We start from the raw sequence: 20,262 nt of genomic DNA, 5'->3' as shown, positions 1-20,262 counted from the left end.
AGGCACGTTTTCTCTAAGCTAGAGTATTTGGCTTTGTAGCTTATGAATCGTCGACTTAGGTAGTAGATTGCTTGCTCCTTTCTTCCTGTGTCGTCGTATTGGCTGAGGACGCATCCGATTGCTTCTGCTGCGACGGAGATATACAGCAGTAATGGCCTACTTGGGGTAGGTGGCATGAGTACTGGAGGGTTTAGCGGGTACTTCTTGATCCTGTCGAAGGCTATTTGATTGTCGTCGTTCCTTTCCTTTGGCGAATTCTTCCGTAGAAGCTTAAATATGGGCTCACAGATTGGAGTGAGCTGTGCGATGAATCAGCTGATATACTTGATCCGTTCGAGGAAACCCCGAATTTCCTTTTTAGTCATGGGTGGCGGCATTTTGATAATTGCCTTAGTCTTGGTTTCGTCCACCTGTATACCATCTTCACTGATGATGAAGCTTACCAGCTTACCTCCGGTTGCGCCGAAGACACACTTTTGCGGGTTGAGGCGGAGCTTGAATTCATCCAACCTGTCGAAGAGCTTCTTGAGGTCTTCAAAATGTCCTTTGATTGTGTGAGATTTGACAATCATATCATCCACATAGACTTCCATTTTCTTGTTTATCATGTCGTGGAACAAGGCAGTCATGGCTCGCTACTATGTGGCTCCTGCGTTCTTCGACCTGAAAGGCATAACTCGATAGCAGAAAGTTCCCCATGGCGTGATGAAGGAGGTCTTTTCAAGATCTTCGATGGCCATCTTGATCTGATTGCAGCCGGAGAAGCCGTCCATGAAGGAGAAGATCTTGTGTCCAGCAGTGTTATCTACTAGTGTGTCAATGTGAGGCAGAGGAAAATCATCTTTAGGACTTGCTTTGTTGAGGTCCCTGAAGTAGATGCACATCTTGACTTCGCCGTCCTTCTTTGAAACTGGTATGATGTTTGCGAGCCATTTCGGGTAATTGGAGACTACCAGGAACCCCATGTTGTATTGCTTGATGACCTCATCACGGACCTTTAGGGCCCATTCTGGCTTCATTCTCTGTAGCTTTTGCTTGATAGGTTTCATGTCTGGCTTGGTTGGTAAGTTGTGTACTACCAAATCTTCATCGAGCCCTGGCATGTCCTCGTAAGAGAAAGAAAAGTTGAATAACCTTGATCTCAAGAATTCCATCATCCTCTGCTTGTATTCCAGAGACAGTGATCTATCGTTGTGCACTTGTCTGGGGAGTTCCACTGATCCCAGGTTCACAATTTCGAAGTCGTCTACCACAATGTTGGCCTTTGTTTCAAACCTTTCGAGGGAGTCCTCAAGTTTGAGAGTTGTATCATCATTTCCCTCATCTAGGGCTTTATCCAAACCCATGAGTTCAAAGTCCAACTTTAGATCGAAATCATATGAGTCGACTTCAAACTCGTGTGCTGCGTGTGAAGTGTTTGGCACAGTGATTTTTGAAAGTTTTTCTGTTGTTTTTGAATTTTGAAGATTTTTTGATGTTTTGTGATTTTGAGGAATATTTGATGTTTTTGTGCCTTTTGGAATATGTCATGTTTTGCATTTTGAAGGTTTTCTAATTTTTTTTTGCATTGCCAAGGGGTCCTGAATAGGACGGTGTTGCAAGCCATGATTAGTCCTATCCTGATTCGGGGTACCAACTGCTATTTACATTGGCCTTTTTTTTAGGCCGGCATTCGTGGGTGGTTTGCCAGTTGATTCGATTGTCAGGGGAATGGCTGTCCACCCTGGTCCTTCCCTCTTTTTGATCCTGCTGTTCTGCTCTATTAGTTCCTGTGGGTCATCTGTCTTGATGACCAAGATGTCTATTAGGCTGGGCTCAGAGTCGGAGTCTGATTCGATCTCCCCGCTCAAGAGTGGGAGCTCTTTGGGCTCCTCAGGTCCACATTGTGGTGGGATCTTGATGTCTGTCCAATCAAGGGAAGTCCACTTCCCTTTCTCGATCAAATGAATGGGCTTCTTCTACCCCCTGTGCTGCTAAGTTGTTAATGGGGGTGTTTTCCCTTGACTGTTGGTGGGGATGGGTGCCTCTCCGTTCTTGCTTGTGTCCTTTGTAACGAGCACCTCTGGTCCTGGGTCCTCTGTGGGTGGCCCTTCTTCCATGCCCCTAGCCTCATGTGATGGGTCTGGGGGTGCCTTGAGGATCTTGTCCCACCTTATTGGTGGCTAAATGGACTCTTGGCTGGAATGTTTTGTTAGATTGAGCAGCCGAAGGTGATCCTCAAGGGAGATCATCGCGTCACCATAGACTGTTCTAGCCTTGACGAACTTGATAGGTATGCATTTGAATGGTTGCCTCTTCTTAGACCTTGCGACCTGATCTTCCGGTGTCGGTTGATACCCCAGTCCCTGTCTTTGTATGTTGGACTGGGCTGGTTTTATTACCATACCTTCCCCATGGAACTCGGTATGGTAGTTAAGGATTAGACGTTTAGCAGGAGGGATGACATATTTGACTGCAAGCGGGTGAGGGTTGGCAATGGAGTTCACAATTTCGAACTCGAAACTATGATATGATATGTCACCCTCTGCATGCTGGACGTCAATCACTGGAATGCCCATTTCGGGGATATTGATCGTCATCGATAGAATGATTTCTGGCTCAGCCAGCACTGAGATGATTTAATTTCCCGAAGAGAATTTAACCATTTGATGGAGAGTGGATGGGATGGTTCTAACAACATGGAGCCATGGTCGCCCCAACAGAAGATTAAATGAGGCAGGGATGTCAATGACCTGGAACGTGACAAGTGTCATGTCTAGACCAATTTGTATCTCAATGTCGATTTTTGCCTCTACTTGCCTCCGGGAGTTATCAAAAACTCTGACACTCATGGTGCTGGGTCGGAAAGAGGATGGTTCTATCCTTAAACATTCGGCAGTCCTCAAAGGGCAAAAATTCAAGCTTAATCCGTTGCCTATAAGTACGAGTGGGACTTTGAAATTCTTGTAATGGACAGCTATGTTTAATGAGCGCCCATGTGTGAGACCTTCGAGTGACAACTTATCATCAGAGAAAGTGATGGCTCGTGGTGCGAGCAGTTGTCCGATCATGCTTGCCACCATTTCAGGAGGTACGTCAGGGGAGATATGTGCATCATTAAGTGTTTTCGCAAAAATTTCTCGATGCAATCTTAGTGTGCATAAGAGTTCTCAGATGAAAATTTGTGTGGGGATGAATTTTAGCTGAGCTGCTATGTCGTAAGCAGCATCAGTTTGTGGGTGGTTCCCGACAAAGTTCCCCAGGTTTCTTTTGGGTTCCGTTGTTGCCCACTTTAGTGCACTCTGGGTAATGCCATGGGACTGCCTTCATGTTATAGGAAGGAACCGTCCTCCCTTCTAGGTATATCATCTGTTATTGAGGCTGAGAGGTTGTTGCCAGAACTATTTGTGGTGGAATTGATGATTTCTCTTGAAGTGTGACCGAATCTTGGTGGGATTTGACGATGGGATTTTCTTCCTCCTCTTGATGTGTGGGAGGGATCCTCTGGGCATGTGCCAGTTGGTGAGGCATTAGGAAACTTGGTGTTTGGACCGGGGGTGCCCCTTGCAAGGTTAGCGAGGCTAGATCAGGGAGGCTTATTGGAAGAATGAGGGGTTCGGAGTTCAACCCGTTTGGATTTGCCGAGGTTGGAGCTGAATGTGCCCCTTGGAGAGTGAGATGCTGAGGATGTAACCTGGTGGGTGTTGGGGATGCCCCTTGGAAAATGAGAGGCCGAGAGTGAGACATGTTGGGTGCTGCTTCGAGGAAGATGAGAGGTTGTGCTGTTGGTGTTGCTTAAGGATGAGAGGTTGTGTTGTTGGTGCTGCTTCAAGAAATACCTGTGGCCCAGGCGGTGGCGCCTGTCGGTATCCCCATGTCCGATTTTCCGTATCGGGAATGATTGCTTGTATGGAATGATGTGGAGAGGAGTACGTGGGATGCCCTCCCTTAATGTGGTTGACGGTAGAGGTGATGGATGTGCTGGGTCCCGCTTGATGCGATGACAAGGGATTTTGGAGAATGTTAGCTTGAGCCGTATTGTTAGCTTGCAGGGTGATTGCAATCTTCTGGCCTTCGATTAAATCTTGGACCACATGTTTTAAAGCGAAGCAGCAGTCTGTTAGATGGCCATGAGCTTGGTGATATGCGCAATACTGATTTTTATTGTAACCTAGTGGCAGAGGATTGGGTGGAAGTCGAGGCTGGAGTGGTGTTAGAAGTTGCTTTTGCATTAACATTACCAGAACTTGACTGTATGTTTGTGCTAAAGGGGCAAACTTCCTGCCTAGTAATGCTTGTTTGTATGGGTTTTGCACATTTTTCCTAGGCTGTTGCTGTTGTTGTTGAGGCGGTTATGCCTGATATCCTTGTTGGGCTTGCTGTGGTTGGTACTGCCTATTTGATGGTGGCTGGTACTGTCTATTTGATGGTGGCTGGTACTGCCTATCTTGCTGTGGCTCCGGTTGCGGAGCGTACTGATTACCTTTAGTGTTGGCGACGATATTGTTGACCTCCATAGTATGTTGCGCGGGAGCAGTGCCATTTCCATTCCCATATTCAACGGGTTTCCTCTCGACTTTGTTTCTTTTGATTGTGGGGGCTTAGTGTGGCCATAGGGAAATGGTTCTGGCTCTGATTCTGGCTTCAACTTGTTCTCCAACTCGGATGAGTTGAGAGATGTTTACGTATGGGTACGAGATTAGATATCCTGAAATATTGGGATTTGCCGAATGTACGATCATGGATATCTGTTCTTCGTCATTGATGGGGTTCCTCATTCGGGCTGTCATAGCCCGCCATCATCCCACATATGCTGACAATGATTCGTCACTTTTTTATCTCAAGGCAGCCAGATCTGCCCTTCTCGAAGCCATGTTCAGATTGTACGAAAATCTATCGATGAATGCTTAGGAGAGCCTCTCCCAAGTCCTAATTTGATGGCTATCCAGTGATGTGTATCAATCCAAAGCATCGCCCTTAAGAGATTTCTAGAAGAGCGGTATCAAGGCTCCATCGTTCCTTACTATCGCATTGAGTTCCCCACAAAATGCTTTTAGACGTGCTATGGGGCACCCATTATCGTTATATCTTTTGAATTTGGGTACCTCAAAGTTCGGAGGTACCCAGGCATCTGGGAAGGGACACAAATCGCCAAATTTGGTGGATGAGTGATCCACTTCTTACTGCCTTTGGAGTTGATTTTGCACCATTTGCAGCTGTTCTCGCAGTTCCTCAATTTCTGACTTACTTTGTTGCAGATATCTTGCCCCTTACTATAGGGCTTGTGCTGTTTCCTCTTCGTACGAATCGAGAATGGGGGGTTGTTGGAAAGAAGATGAACTCTCGGTGGCGGGTGGTAGCTGGAATTAAACGTTGCTCCCTTTCGGAGGAGGATGTGATGTTCGGAAATGGATCTCGCTTGGGGTACCTACCAATTCTAGAATGTTGCTCATGTTACGGGGAGTGAGTTGGACTCAAAACTGACCCCCTTCATGGGCATCCGCCAATTCTTATCTGTGGTTCCAGTTAGGGGGAACTTGTGTTGTAACTTGATTGTTGTGATGTGCTGAGTAGAGATGTGTGGGAGGGTTGCTTCTTGTTGGTTGCTGTTGATCCTGTGCTGACTCTTTTGGGAGAGGGAGAACAGGATTTGATGGAGGAATGAGGGAAAAGGCAAAAGAGGTTTGAGAGATTGAGCTATTTTGTACGCTGGTTTGTGCCGCCTATGTGTTTGGTACTACACTTGGTACCAGGCGAAGCAGTAACTCTTGTAATGCCCTGAAGTTCTGAGACATTTCATTCAAGGTTGCTGTGACTGACAAATCTGTTTGTGCCACTGGTACTAGTGTCGATGTTGGCACAGGGGTTGGTTCTGATGCTGATGGTTTAGAAACTGGTGGAGCCGCCGGCTCTTCTTCATGGGTAGCCTGGGAAGTCGTGGCTGCTCGAGATCGAGTGGTCATGGTTTGAATTGATGCCTAAGCAAGTATAAGCCAAAGATTGATTGATGGTTTATGTATGAATGCAGTAATGATGTCCCTTGAGATTAAGGCACCACACACTTTCAAGTCGGGTCTTAACTAGTGCGAACTAACATATCCCCAGTGGAGTCGCCATTCTGTAGACACTGAAAATCGACGCCCACGCTGATTTTGGATGCTATATTTTGGTGGTGGGGGTGATTAGGTTGATTTGTGGATCTTGGAGTCGCCATTAGCCAATAAATCTCAAAACCCTGCAGTTGGCTAGAATCCGTGGAGTACGTAAGGTTGGAGAAATCCAGAGACTCTCCTACCTTAGATTAACTCCTAATCTGCGATCCGTGATTCCGAGTAAGGGACCTCGGTTACAGAGAGGGAATGTGTCAGGCACCCTCTCTACCCGTACAAAGGTACAGTCTCTACTTAGTGTGGTAAAACAATCTCAAGGGATGATGGATGTTGTGGTCGAGATGGGACTAGGCACACATGTGGATTTCTGATGTAGGAAGATCTGAGATTTCGGTAAGCCACAGAGCATACGTCCAGCGGCGTGTCTAGAAGGCGGATGAAATGATGCTTATGCAAACGAGGTAAGACAAATGGACTAGACTACTATGAATTTCTGATATGAAAGGATCCGATATACGGCAAGTCACAAAGCATACATTCACTAGAAATCTAGGGGAGTAGGGGGTTAAGAAGGGAATAGATGTCATGATGAATGCTTGTGTAAAGTACAAAAGGAACTTTAGCTTAAACTTGGGTAGGCTAAGACATAGGTTGCACCATGATCAATCCGAGATAGACTTAGGATTGAGAAGGTTGGGAAGGTAGGGAGTAGGCTAAGGGGATATATGAAAAATCTGGACTTGGAGGCTTGGGAGCTCCTCCTTACCCTCACTCTCTTCCTCTTTCTCTCCCTCTCCTTCTCACTTAAGCTTGGAAATGAGAAGTGGTTCTTGTTAAAATGTGAAGAGGAGAGGGCTATTTATAGTCTTCTCCAATGGTCTTATGGCTCCATTGGCTATTGGGATTGGTAAAATAGTAAATAAGGTCGGATAAGGGGGTAATTCCTGGAGAAAGTTGACTTTTGAACGCTGGGAGAGCTGTCCCCAGAAGATCACACGCAGGCTGTGAGCAACGGGCGGTAGTTGGACTACCATCTGGTATAGACTCGGGCCGGGCTCAAGCATGTGGGTTCGTTTGGTGCACTAGTTCGTCCGGTAGTCCCCTTTTTAGACTTTTGGAGTTCAGATAGGTGGGTTTGGGGTTTGGGTAATAGGCTCAGGTCAGGATCTAGGGTGTAGGTGGGGGCTGTATGTGGATTGAGCAGTTTGGATTAGGATTTTCGGTTGCGGATTGGGGGTTTGAGGTTTGGGTCAGGGTTTTGGTTGCAGATACAGTCATGGTTCTTGAACTGTCTTAACCTCTTCAAGTTGTTAGCCTGGGTGGGGTGTCTACATGCCTTAAATCTCAGATAAATCTGATTAGTGGATGGGCCATTTTTATCAGATTTAACCTTAAGAACCATTTACGCCTTATATTTAAAATAGTGATCGGACAGATCAGATCAGATCCCCACTATGTATGCTCATTCTAGAGCAGATATAAATTATTATCCAGATAATATGGGTAGATTTGACCGTTTGATGGGGCAAAAGGATAAACGGTTAGGATTGTACTTATGATACTTTGAATCAAAATTTTTATTTGGGAAATATAAATGGTCTGGATCTAAGCGATCTATTGACCTATTATCAATTTGAAATTTTGTGATGTCGATAGATGGTTTAGATCTGTCTCATATGATCAGTGGATCATCAGATGTATGAGATCTGATTCACACTGTCCATCTGATAATTGAGGCTGAATTACTTTGGAACTACAAATATTAGGTCAATCTGACCATCAGGTGGACCATGTCGGTTAGAATTTGACTGATGTATTTAAAGTGTATTTTAAATCTTAAATAAGAAAAAATCTAAAAACTTTGATTCATCTTTAAAACACGGAGTAGAATTCTAGATTTTGTCAGTTTGACACACATGATTATTGATCCAAATTGACGGAGCATGCACTCTGTCGGTATGAATCGATTTGACTGACAAAGGGTAAAAACATAGTACTTATACTCCGAATTTAAGAACTCCAATGAATTGAGTCATTTAATTTATGATTAACTATAATTGTTGGGTTATTTGAAATGTAATTGAAAATGGTAAAGACTACTTTGATTAATCAAGTGGGACGCATGAAATGGTTGTGATTACAGACCCTGTATCAAGGGTTGGATCTGAAGAGATACAGATTTGAGAATATTGTGAACCCTTATCATGTCTTCAATCAATCAAGGTGGGCTATATCATATGAATTCATATAAATTAGGATAAAGATTCTATGTACATGTTGTGTTTTAGGAAATTCTAAACTATCATATTTCGATTATTCGAAAAACAATTCATCGTCGCCAAACCATTAGGAGTGATTCTAACATGTTTTTTTTAACCATTGTTATTAAAATAGACATCCCATTGTTTTGATGATTGTGATCTTTTATATTGAATGTTTGTTTAATTTGTTGAGAATTGAAACGCCTATGTTATTATGTGTATATAATTGCCAACTGTTAATACCTTGCACCAGTCATTCTCATCATGCATTGCATAACTGCGCTGAATACTTAGGGGCACTCTCTGAATGACCTGTAGGTACTTACACTACCGGGTGACCTAGGGAACCATCCTTGAATACTCATATCATGTGATAGCCTACCAAGATGATGGAAGCCTACCCCAAAAAAGAGAGATGCGGGTTGATGGGATCCAACTCAAGCGAGTGGGTTGATCAACCCACTTGATGCATTCACGCATCCATGCATCTCATGTCATTCATGCATTCTATTTTAATTATGATGTGTATGAACCATGATAGGTTCACTCACTAGGCTTGGCCAATTGATGTTTTATTGATGGAAAAACCGTACAGATTTAGTAGACAATGAAACCATTGCTCAAGTTTTAGGACATGAAGGTGAACCAGTGGACAATTCATAAGGGTCATGACCTTATCTTGACGAAGACGAGTTGAATATACTAAATCATTAACATATCTAGTTGAACTCATACTATTCCTTTAATTACATCTTTGAATAAATTTTAAGTTGAGTAACTGAAAGTTATGACTAGTTAGCTCTTTTAGTGAATGATTTAATAAAGCCCTAAACGGGTGGGCTATGGTAATATGATTAACTTTTGTGAATGTTATCAATATGTGGATTGAATGCCCACAAATAATTATGATGGTGGATATATGTGTATGTGATTGAATTAAATGAACGTGAGATGTTTTGTTCAAGTTTTGAGTTTGGAAACTTAGGCCCTGTTTGTTAAATCTGAGGTCTAAAGACCGAATCTGAAATCTGAAGCCTGAATCTGAAATCTAAAGCCCGAATCTGAAATCTGAAGTCAAAAAACTTGTTTGATAATTATAGCTGAAGTCTAAAAAATTAAGTACTGAATCTTAAACAAACTGTTTGTTAACAAACATCTTAAATGTCTGAAATATGTTAATTTGACACATTTGTCCTTATCTCTCATTTGGAAATGTTTTTACATTATAAAGAAATTATTTTTTATGAAATGAAAATAAAATCATTATATTTAATTTAAATAAACTAAAATAGTTAATGAAAAAACTAAAAATCATCATAAGGCTCTCAATTCCTCTTAGCGGGAAGATTTTATAGGATTGAACACCAGTAGCAACAAAACCTTCAAATAAGCCCATCTTATATTTATATGCTATCCAAACCAAAAAAAAAAATCATATTGATCCAAAACTCCTGTGACCCCAAAAAGGGTTTCAATGGGAGATGTTCAATTCCCCGTCGCTTTTTACAACTTATTTTTCGTCTCAAGCTTTAATATGAGCTTGCCAAACGGATGGATGGTTTGGATATAACACATACCTCATGATGGGACCCATAGAACTTGCTGATGTCAATACAGTAGCTATATATCTGGTGCAAGGTACACCAACCAATCCGCATCATACTTGGACGTGGATTAGCTACTTACAGGTTGAATTTGGCTACCGAAGTGACGTCATCAAGTTCTATGGGCTCACTATAACGTATGTGCTTTGTCTACACCATCCGTCTATTTGGAGATTTAATTTTAGGCAGATCCAAATATGTAGTTGGCCCAGTGGGGAGATTGATGCCTACTGTTGGAACCTTCTTAAGGCTCACCATTATTTTTATTTGAAATCCAAATCCAACTAGTTCACAAGTTAACACGGACATGAAAGAAGGGAAAAACAAATTTCAGCTTGATCAAAAACTTTTGTGGCCTATTTAAGTTTTTAATGGTGGGCGTCACTCTCCATACTGTTTTCTGTGGTGAGGTACACTAGAGGTTTGGATTTGACTCATTCTTTGGATCTTTACCTAAAATTATATTTCTAAATGGATGGACGGCGTGGATACAAAACAAACGTCATAATGGGGCCCACATAACTTGGTGACGTAACTTCGGTGGCAAGTCTCGCTACTCAACCTGTCAGTATCCAATCCGTGTCCGTGGAAACAGATTGGCTACTACCCTGCTACTAGCCAATGGCTGATGGTCGGTGCTATGTGGGCCCCACCATGATGTGTGTTTCATCCATGCCGCCCATCTATGTTTATAGATCATTTTATGGTATGAGACCAAAAATGAGGTATATCCTAATCTCAAGTGGACCACAATATAGAAAAATAGTCTTGAATGAACGTTGACCATTAAAAACTTTTTGGGGGCCATAAAAATTTTAGATCAAGCTGATCTTTGTTTTTTCCATTCATCTAGGTCTATATGACCTAATCAACAGATTGGATGTCAAATAAACAGTACATTGGGATTTAGGAGAATTTTAATGGTGGATATCCAATCACTATTTTTTCCTGTGGTATGGTCCACTGGAGATTTATATTCCTCTCATTTTTGGTATCAAGCCCTAAAATGATATTTAAAAATGGATGAATGGAATGGATGAAACACATACATTATGGTGGGGGCATAGTGAAGTTTCATAGGTTAAAAGTTGATTTTGTATTGCACAAACAATTTAAAAAGAAAAAATTGCCGTAGTAACTTGGAAAGGGGTAATTTTAGAAGCAAAATTTTTTGTTTAATGAAAAATTCACTGAGTGCATTCCGCGTTCACCATTAAGCCAGACTCCTATCACGGAAAGAATTTAGTGAAAAACCTCTTAGTGCTTTCCTTCTTCCGTGTTAACGATGTATTAACAAACACCACTAAACACAGAATATTTTCCCCATTCCGCGTTAAGTGCAAAAATTCAACGTTAACAAATAGGGCCTTAGCCTACATTTTAACTAAGCCTCTGAAAAATGGTATGAATGAATGGTTTTTGTACACATGGTGTATAAGTCATGTGCCAGTCATGTGCCGTAACTCGGATATCAGGGTGCACAACGTGACACGCTCGTTTTGTAAACTTTAGCCCACTTGATCTAATTCTTGAGCCAAGGTATCAATATAGTTATGCCGTTCTAATGGATAGATTATGGTACATGTGTTGCATGTATAGGAGATTTATTGGACCCGCATGTGGGTTTAGCAAATCTCTTTAAATAAATATATTTTATAAATTCTTAAATTCTTATTAATTTTTTGAATTAATCCAACTTCATGAACTATGTGAACCCCACCGTAAGCTATGTCCGCCATCCACGCTATGCCTTTGGTGGTGGGTCTTTTTATGTTATGTAGTAACCCAACAATCAATCTTATTAATTTGGAATTCAAGTGGGTCCTGCGCGCCATCCGAAGTGACGTGAAATTGTGTCTAAAACATCTAAAATCACATGGCAGGGTCAATCAAGTTTTGATACGCGTGAAACTAAGTGTGGCCCCTCATCCAAGTGGAAGGAATAAAATGGATGAGGTGGATGCGTCATCCATGGGAAGCTTACCATGAGGCCGAGGAAACGGATTGGCTACTCCCCCTCTCGGCAGCCAATGGCCGGTGGCCGGTGCTTTGTGGGCCCCAACATGATGTATGTGTTTCATCCATGTCGTCCATCTATTTTTCTAGAGCAAAAATTAGGTACATCCCAATCTCAAGTGGACCACATTACAGGAACCCGTGTTGAATGAAGCGTGGACCATTAAAACTTTTTGGGGCCCATAAAAGTTTTGGATCAAGCTGATATTTGTTTTTTCCCTTCATATGGGTCTTTATGACCTAATCAACAGATTGGATGACAAATAAACAGTACAGTGGGCCTTAGGAGGATTTTAACGGTGGATATCCAATCACTATTGTTTTCCTGTGGTGTGCTCCACCTGAGATTTATATACCTCTCATTTTGGGAATCAAGCCTTAAATGATCTGTAAAAATGGATGAAAGGAATGGATGAAACACATACATCATGGTGGGGCCCACAGAGCACCGATGACAGCCACCATGCTGGTTCCAGGGGAGTAGCTGATCCGTTTCATCAGGCCGACCTCACAGCACGTTTTCCCACATCATGATATTTTACATCATGATATTTTAAAATGTACTAATATATCAAAAATCTCGCAATAAAATATTATACTGTACGTTTAGGGGAATTATCGCGAGATTTTGAAGATCTCGGCAATATTTATCGCACTCCCTCAAACATACGTGCTAGCATGTCGTTTTCGTTGAGGGTGCTTGGCACGTTATTCCCTTTGATATCTACATGGAAATCTTCAAAGGCCATATACATACAATACCTATAAAACGATACTCAAAACGCCATATCAATCCAACATCTATCCTTCTTTTATTATCTTCTTTGCTCGTTCTCATCTTTGAAGATGATGAGATTTTCCTTTTCCTTTCACACTCTTCTCCTTCTCCTCCTCTCTGCGACTGTTATGGGTGCAGCTAATCATGGAGAGAAGAAAGAAAGCTCATTTCCACCTAAGAAGTTACTCACTTCTCCAAAGAAGCTGTTGCCCTTAGATTTAGAGAGCTTGTCGTTTGGGTACTATGCCGAAACATGTCCGGCTCTTGAGGAGATTGTTTATCGCAACGTGAACGGCTGGATCGACAAGGATTACACTCTCGGTGCCAGCCTCATTAGGCTGCACTTCCACGACTGTGCTATTAGGGTACGTTAGCTATTGTTGCATTTTGTATGTTATCATTTTTCTTGGAGATATCTGATCTGCTCATTCGGTGGGCCGCACATAGACGTTGAATGTGGTCTGTTGGTTGACCTATCTTGCCTCTCTTGTCGTCCAAAGAAAGCTGTGTGGCGCACTCAGTAGGCAGATGGGCATGGCTCGAACTTGAGGAGTTGGATGTCCTTCTTAGGGTTAGAAAATGTGACTCATTAAGCAAATGGTCGGCTTTGGGGGACGCGGTTTGGCTGAGGAACCTTACACCAGCCAGCTAGCAGGTGTCAAAACTCTGTGGGCCCCATCATGATGTATGTGTTTTATCTACGCCGTCCATCCATTTTAAAATGTAAAATCCCAGAAATGAGGTAGCTCCATATCTCAGGTGGACCACACCACAGGAAAACAATGTTGATTGAACCTCCACTATTAAAAGCTTCCTAAGGCCTACTGTAATGTTTATTTTCCATCCAACCTGTTGATAAGGTCACACAGAACTGGATGAAAGGAAAAACAAATATCAGGTTGATCCAAAACTTCTGTGGCCCTCAAGAAGTTTTCAACCGTAAGCATTCAATCCTTACTGTTTCCTGTGGTGCGGTTCACCTGAGCTTTGGATATGTCTCATTTTGGATTCTTGCCCTAAAATTATCTGGCAAAATTGCTGGCCGCGTTGATAAAACACATACATCATGGTGAGGTCCACACAGCTTTGACACCAGCTGGCTGGCTGGTGTTGGAGTCACTAGCCAAACCACGTCCGGCCTCGACCCAAAGAGGCTTATAAATAGTCGTAGAAAGCTTTAATGATTTCGATTATTGAAGGCTGACCTGGATCCAGTGAGTTTCATCAAGTACACGTGACTAGGAACTGCTGATATATAAGTGTCTTTAAACCATTCATTCTCTTTATATAATGGTGGTCCAGTTGATTATTGGACCTGGCCATTAATCATTTCCATGGGGCATGCCATTGGGCCAAGTTTAGGGGCCCAGTCCAAGCCGTGAACGTACAAGGTTGGCCCTATTGCCACCCCTAATCAAGCTCAGGTTTGAATTCTCAGTCCATTTAGTAAATGGGCTGGGCCTGGATTGACATGACTTGAATTGGACCCATTGCTGGCTCACCTTCTCTAACGGGGCGTCATTCTAAACACCGGTCGATGTTGTTTCTTACCAACTGACATACAAATTCATCATGTATTGATGAAGGGATGTGACGCTTCAATTCTCTTAAACCACACCGGCAGTGAAAGGAGTGCCAAAGTTAGTAAGTCACTGAGAGGTTTTAATGTGATTGATGACATTAAAGCCGAGGTCGAGCAGAAGTGCCCGAAAACCGTCTCTTGCGCTGACATACTCACCGCTGCAGCTAGGGATGCCACTGTTAAGGTTGGTGTTTTCCAAGATTCCTATCTTCTTTCTCTTCCTATCTATTCTTTCTCTTGAAATTGTTCACATGTGATACCGGTAGATTGGAGGCCCGTTCTGGGAAGTCCCATATGGAAGGAAAGATGGGCTTGTATCAATTGCGAAAGAAGCCGATATGGTCCCCATGGGCCATGAGAACATCACGTCGCTCATCGAATTTTTCCAGTCCAGAGGACTCAATGTACTTGATCTGGTTGTCCTGTCAGGTAAACTCGCATTTCATGAGCTTGTTATGATATATCAGTTGGGATGTAAATGGGACACACATTCACGCTAATGGGCTCTTCTTGGGCCCCACAGCCCGAAAATAACCAGGGCCTTGGCTTATTTTTCGGGCCCACATTGGCCCAGAGGAAATTTCTTTAAGAAAATAAACGGCGGGAATCAGGCCAGGGACGCAGATTGCGTCCTGTCCCCGCCGGGATGGAAATCGGTACAGGCAGGGCTCTGTGGGGCCCACAATGATATGGATTTTATCCACTCGGTTCATTCAGAAATTGTGACATAAACATCCAAAACCACTAGGTGTGGCCCACCTGAGCTTTTGATATGGCTGAAACTTAGTGTGATCCCTCATCCAAGTCATCCAAGTGGCACACACACAATGGGTGAATTGGATGTTTGAACCACATCTTAGTGGGCCCTATAAACGATCATGAAGTTTCATTGACTGGGTATCTACTCTCAACTGTTGTCTCTGGTGTGGCCCACCTTAAGTCATTGAATAACATGGTTTTTAGGCCCGTGGCTCACCATGGAAGGGTGCATCTAATAGATGGGGTGGATGTATGACATAGACCATGGTGGGCCCACATAGCTCGATATCACAGTATAATTTCCCTATTTAAAAATTTATAACTGTTCATTAATTGTTATAATAATAAAAATAATTTTTTTTTTTATTTGTAATGAGATTTTTCCAATAATATAAAAAAATATATTGAAAATCTGAAATTTCCTGAAAATGAGATTTGTGACTATGGTTTTTGAAACTGACTCCATGCAAATATTATTAACATGACCTTTAGGATCACATACGATTGGAAGAAGTACTTGTGGTTCGATCCAAGACAGGCTCTACAACTTCAAAGGAACTGGCAAACCAGATCCCTCCATTGATGCAAAATATCTCAACTTCTTGAAAAGAAAGTGCAGGTGGGCTTCTGAATATGCAGACCTTGATGCGACCACCCCAAAGACCTTCGATTCGACGTACTATAATAACTTGCAAAAGAATATGGGATTGTTGTCCACCGATCAATTGCTGTACTCTGATCCACAGACGGCGCCTATCGTTAGCGCATTGGCTACACAACCCATGCTCTTCTACCAGCAATTCGGAGTGTCGATGGTGAATGTTGGAAACATGCAAGTTCTCACTGGCAAAGATGAAGGCGAGATCCGAGTGAACTGCAATTTTGTGAACTATTGAGGCGTCTCTTTGTCCATCTTGCTTTTTTCAATTAATTGCTTTGAATAATAATCAATGTGAAGATTATCATTTTGAATATTCATTTTTATTCATGGTGGCAGCATTAATGCAATCCATGATGTTTTTGCATCCGAAGATTGTTTATTTTTTCTTTTTCTTCTTTCAAAAATAATGAAATTATGTTGAGTCCAGGAGAAGGTTGTTTATTAGTGATTCATAATGTACATGGGAATTCCTTTGGATTTGGAATAACTCCAAACAATCATGGATGGATCATGTAATAATTTGGTTGACCATGGATGGCTGGAAGGAAAAATTACAGAATGGCCTATATTCATTTGGAAAATATAGGTTTGATAGAAGGTTTTAACATGGAACATTTGTATGATTAGTCTATGAGCCATTGAAACTGGGCTATAGGCCTTTATAAAACATAGCACCATACACTTCATTGATGTCGGATAAAGTCAAGGAAAATCATCACATGGGCGGTTCCGATCGAAGGAAACTGAGCTAGAAAAATCAATCAATGTCTTAAACATACATTATAATTTCTGACAGCTATAATTTTGTGACTGGTTTTCGTTTCATGGATTTAATACGCTGTTGGAAAGTTACAGAGGAGCTCTATGTGGCCAATGCCAAGGGCAACTGACCCCAAAATGGTTTTCTAAATATATGCCATTATAGGGCCATTTTGTTTTTAATTTTTAGCCAAAATTTACTATTTTTAGTCCGTTATGGCTTTTTACTATTTTCAGGTATTTTAAAGTTTGGAGAGTTCTCGAATAACTTAAAGTCCCTACCGATGTCATGGAAAAGAATTTGAAATAGTTTAGAAGTCTTTCACTATTTCTTAGTAAATTTACTATTTGAGGAGAGTGATAGTTCAGAAAAGTCATGAATTTAGGATTTATGACTTATATAACTTTATAAACAACTTTTCATTAATAATATTAAAATTATTTCTCATTAAATAATAATTTTTTTTTTTCTCTTTTGGTGTATTCAAGGGCGCTATGCTTGAGAAGAAGACGACTCCTCTTTCTCCATGCCCGACTATATTATTTGTTGACAGAGATGCCTTAAATCTGGTTTTTCTTTAGGTCTCTTGACCGATCGAGCGTCTGGCTTGACCGGTTGAGCGAGCATCTCGACTAGTCGAGGATTGCTCGATTCAAAGTCTAGCGTCTTATGATTTTTGGTGTCCGGGCCGCTGGACCGATCGAAGGGATGGCTCGACCGGTCGAGGGGGTCCCTCAACCAATCGAGGCCTCGGCTCGACCAGTCGAGGTTACGCAGATCCTGCGCGGACTGCGTAAATTAGAGGCGGTTTCTGAACATTTCCAAACTAGGTGCGTAAGTGGAGTTTCTTGAACTATAAATAGGGGTCCCTAGGGCTATTCTAAAGTATTCTAAAGCTTTCTAAAAGTTTTTCAAGGGATCCTAAAGGGTTTTAGGGTTATCAAAGGGTGTAGCAAGGGTGAGATTCAAGGTTGTTCGAATCGGGTAAGTCCTCTCTCTTGTAATTTCTATTTCATAGTGGATTTCTGTCGCTTTGTGCCGTGGTTTTTTCCCGCAAGGGTTTTCCACGTTAAATCTTTGTATTCTCTTGTGATTGCTTGACATTATTAGATTGCTATCCTAGATCTAGATTAGTGTGATTCCGCAGTACAAATCCCCAACAAGCGGTATCAAAGTAATCGTTGGGGCATAGATCTGAATCTGCAGGATTAGTAATAATGGGAAACGGCAAGCTTGATATTGAGAAGTACTCAGACAAAAATAATTTTGAGTTATGGAATGTTAAGATGATTAGCCTGTTAACCAAGTAAGGCGGGATTAAGGCTCTTGATGAGCGAAAATCTACCATGAAAGATAATGAATGAGAAAACCTTAATAGTAATGCTTTAGCCTCTATCTGTTTTTGTCTCACGAATGAGGTTCTCTATGATGTTTTGAGGGAGAAAATTGCGGCTAGTTTGTGGGCGAAGTTAGAGAACATTTATGCAAAGAAGTCCTCTGAAAATTGCCTACACTTAAAGCTATAGTGTTATACCTTCAAGATGACAAAGGGTGGAGATCTAGAAGCCCATATCAGCAACTTTAATAAATTGATGTACAAATTGCTGGATATGGAGGAAGTGGTCAAAGATGAGGAACATGTATGTATATTGTTGAATTCTCTTCTTGCATCATATGAGTCTTTCAGAGGCACGATGTGCACCGCAAATAAAACCCTAAGTGTTGACACCGTTATCTCAACCCTTCAAGGGAAGGCTATGAGAAAGCTAAACGGTAACATGGGAGCATCTTCCAATGTATTGATCACGAGGGGTAGAGATTCTGAGCGAGGTACAAGATCTTCAAGGCCTAGATCCAAATCCAAGGGCAAGGGCAAAGGAAAACTAAAGTGTTGGAATTGTGGGTTGTCTGGACATATGAAGAAGGATTGTAGAAATCCTAAAGTGAAGAAAGAAAATTCAGCGGCTTCTTCCAAGGAGGCCAATATTGTCACATCTGATGAAGAGACAAGTGGTGGTGAAGTTCTGTCTGTGTCCATGATCGGACATGTTCACGATAATCATGCAAATGAGTGGATCATAGACACAAGAGCATCATATCACATGAATCCTCATCAGAGTTGGTTCGCCAGTTACAAGGAATGCGATGGTGGACAAATTTTTATGGGCAATGACAATGCCTGTAATATTGTGGCTATTGGCACGGTGAGCATCAAGATGTTTGATGGGATGGAGCGTACCTTGATTGACGTCAGGCACGTTCCTGATATGAAAAAAAGTCTGATTTCTCTCATTGCACTCGAGGCTATTGGGTGCAAGTTCACCGGTATTGATGGTGTCTTTAAAGTTTCAAAAGGGGCACTCGTGGTTATGAGAGTGCAGAGGCATGGAAACCTTTATAAGTTGATTGTGAGTACTTCAGCAGGTGGAGTGGCAACGGCTATTGCAGACTCCACGTCTCTACGTATGTGGCATGCTCGTCTGGGTCACATGAGTGAGCGAGACATAAAGGTACTTTCTGATCGATGTTTAATTTCAGCTTTTAAAAAATTCTGATTTAGATATATGCGAGCATTGTATATATGGTAAACAATTTAGATTGTCTTTTAAATTTGGAAAACATGTTTGTAAGGGAGTGTTTGATTATGTGCACTCTGACGTATGGGGGTCATCGCTAGAAGTTTCCATTGGGGGGTCATCATGGTTTGTTTCATTCATTGACGACTACTCTAGAAAAGTTTGAGTTTATTTCATGAAGCGTAAATCCAAAGTTTTCACCACATTCAAACAATGGAAGGCAATGGTGAAAAACAGTCAGGGCAGAAAATAAAGGTTTTAAGGGCTGACAATGGTGGAGAATTTACTTCCAATGAGTTTAATGAGTATTGAAAGGATGAAGGTATCATCAGGCACAACAAAGTGAGCCATACGCCAGAGCAAAACGGTGTGGCTGAGCGAATGAATCGGACTCTCCTCGAGAGGGCCAGATGCATGTTAAGTAATGCTGCGTTGGGCAAGGACCTATGGACAGGTCATTAACACGGCTTGTTATTTGGTAAACCGATCTCCTTCAACAACAATTGAATGTAAAATCCCAGAGGAAGTATGGAGTGGTCAGAAAATTGACTACTCAGATCTACACATATTTCGTTGTGAAGCTTACTCTTATGTACCGTCAGTTGAGAGAGATAAACTATACCAAGAGCTAAAAAGTACATATTTATTGCTTATGACATTGGTGTGAAAGGTTACAGATTATTCGACAAAGTCACATGAAAGGTTATCACTAGCCGTGATGTCATATTCGATGAAAGCTCCCTATTTCATAAGAATGATTAAGAGGAGAAAGAGGAACAAGAAAGGGTGATCGTAGACATCCAGATTGACGCAGATGATACTCAGGCAGAGACAGATGTAAAGACAGAGGTACAAGATTAGGTGGAGCAGCCACCTATGAGAAGGAACCCACCGCGTGATCGTAAGTTACTGGCAAGATACAGGGACGACTCTAATATTGCATATGCCCTCATTACAGATGAGGGAGACGCATCTACTATTCAGGAGGCTCTTGATGAGCCTGATACAGAAAAGTGGAAGGCGGTTATGGATGATGATATGGACTCGTTGCATAAAAATCACACATGAGAGCTGGTGGAGCTTCTTGTGGGCCGAAAAGCGATCGGATGCAAGTGGTTATTCAAAAGGAAACAGGATAGATACAAAGTAAGGTTGGTAGTGAAGGGTTATGCTCAG

General features: G+C 42.0%; 1 protein-coding gene across 1 annotated transcript; it reads left to right on the top strand.

Moving 5' to 3' along the window:
• The first annotated feature begins 5,640 nt into the window (after positions 1–5,640).
• Positions 5,641–16,346, top strand: LOC131220003 (peroxidase 7-like). The gene is made up of 6 exons (XM_058214980.1): positions 5,641–5,661; positions 5,785–5,943; positions 12,817–13,113; positions 14,335–14,514; positions 14,597–14,759; positions 15,582–16,346. Exons 1-6 carry the CDS (start codon positions 5,641–5,643, stop codon positions 15,983–15,985), a joined length of 1,224 nt encoding a protein of 407 aa, XP_058070963.1. The 3' UTR covers positions 15,986–16,346.
• Positions 16,347–20,262: the final 3,916 nt, after the last annotated feature.

Source organism: Magnolia sinica, chromosome 12, assembly GCF_029962835.1.
Source record: "Magnolia sinica isolate HGM2019 chromosome 12, MsV1, whole genome shotgun sequence".
NCBI classification, from domain to species: domain Eukaryota; kingdom Viridiplantae; phylum Streptophyta; class Magnoliopsida; order Magnoliales; family Magnoliaceae; genus Magnolia; species Magnolia sinica.
Note: the sequence above shows the minus strand (reverse complement) of the source record. Positions and strands in the feature narration are given on the sequence as shown.

Excerpts from the sequence above, each read along its gene's own strand:
- LOC131220003 (XM_058214980.1), top strand. The coding sequence starts at position 5,641 with ATGAGGGAAAAGGCAAAAGAG. Across the intron at positions 5,944-12,816 it reads CTCGAGATCGAGTGGTCATG|ATGATGAGATTTTCCTTTTC; the intron begins GTTTGAATTGAT and ends TCATCTTTGAAG. Across the intron at positions 13,114-14,334 it reads TCCACGACTGTGCTATTAGG|GGATGTGACGCTTCAATTCT; the intron begins GTACGTTAGCTA and ends GTATTGATGAAG.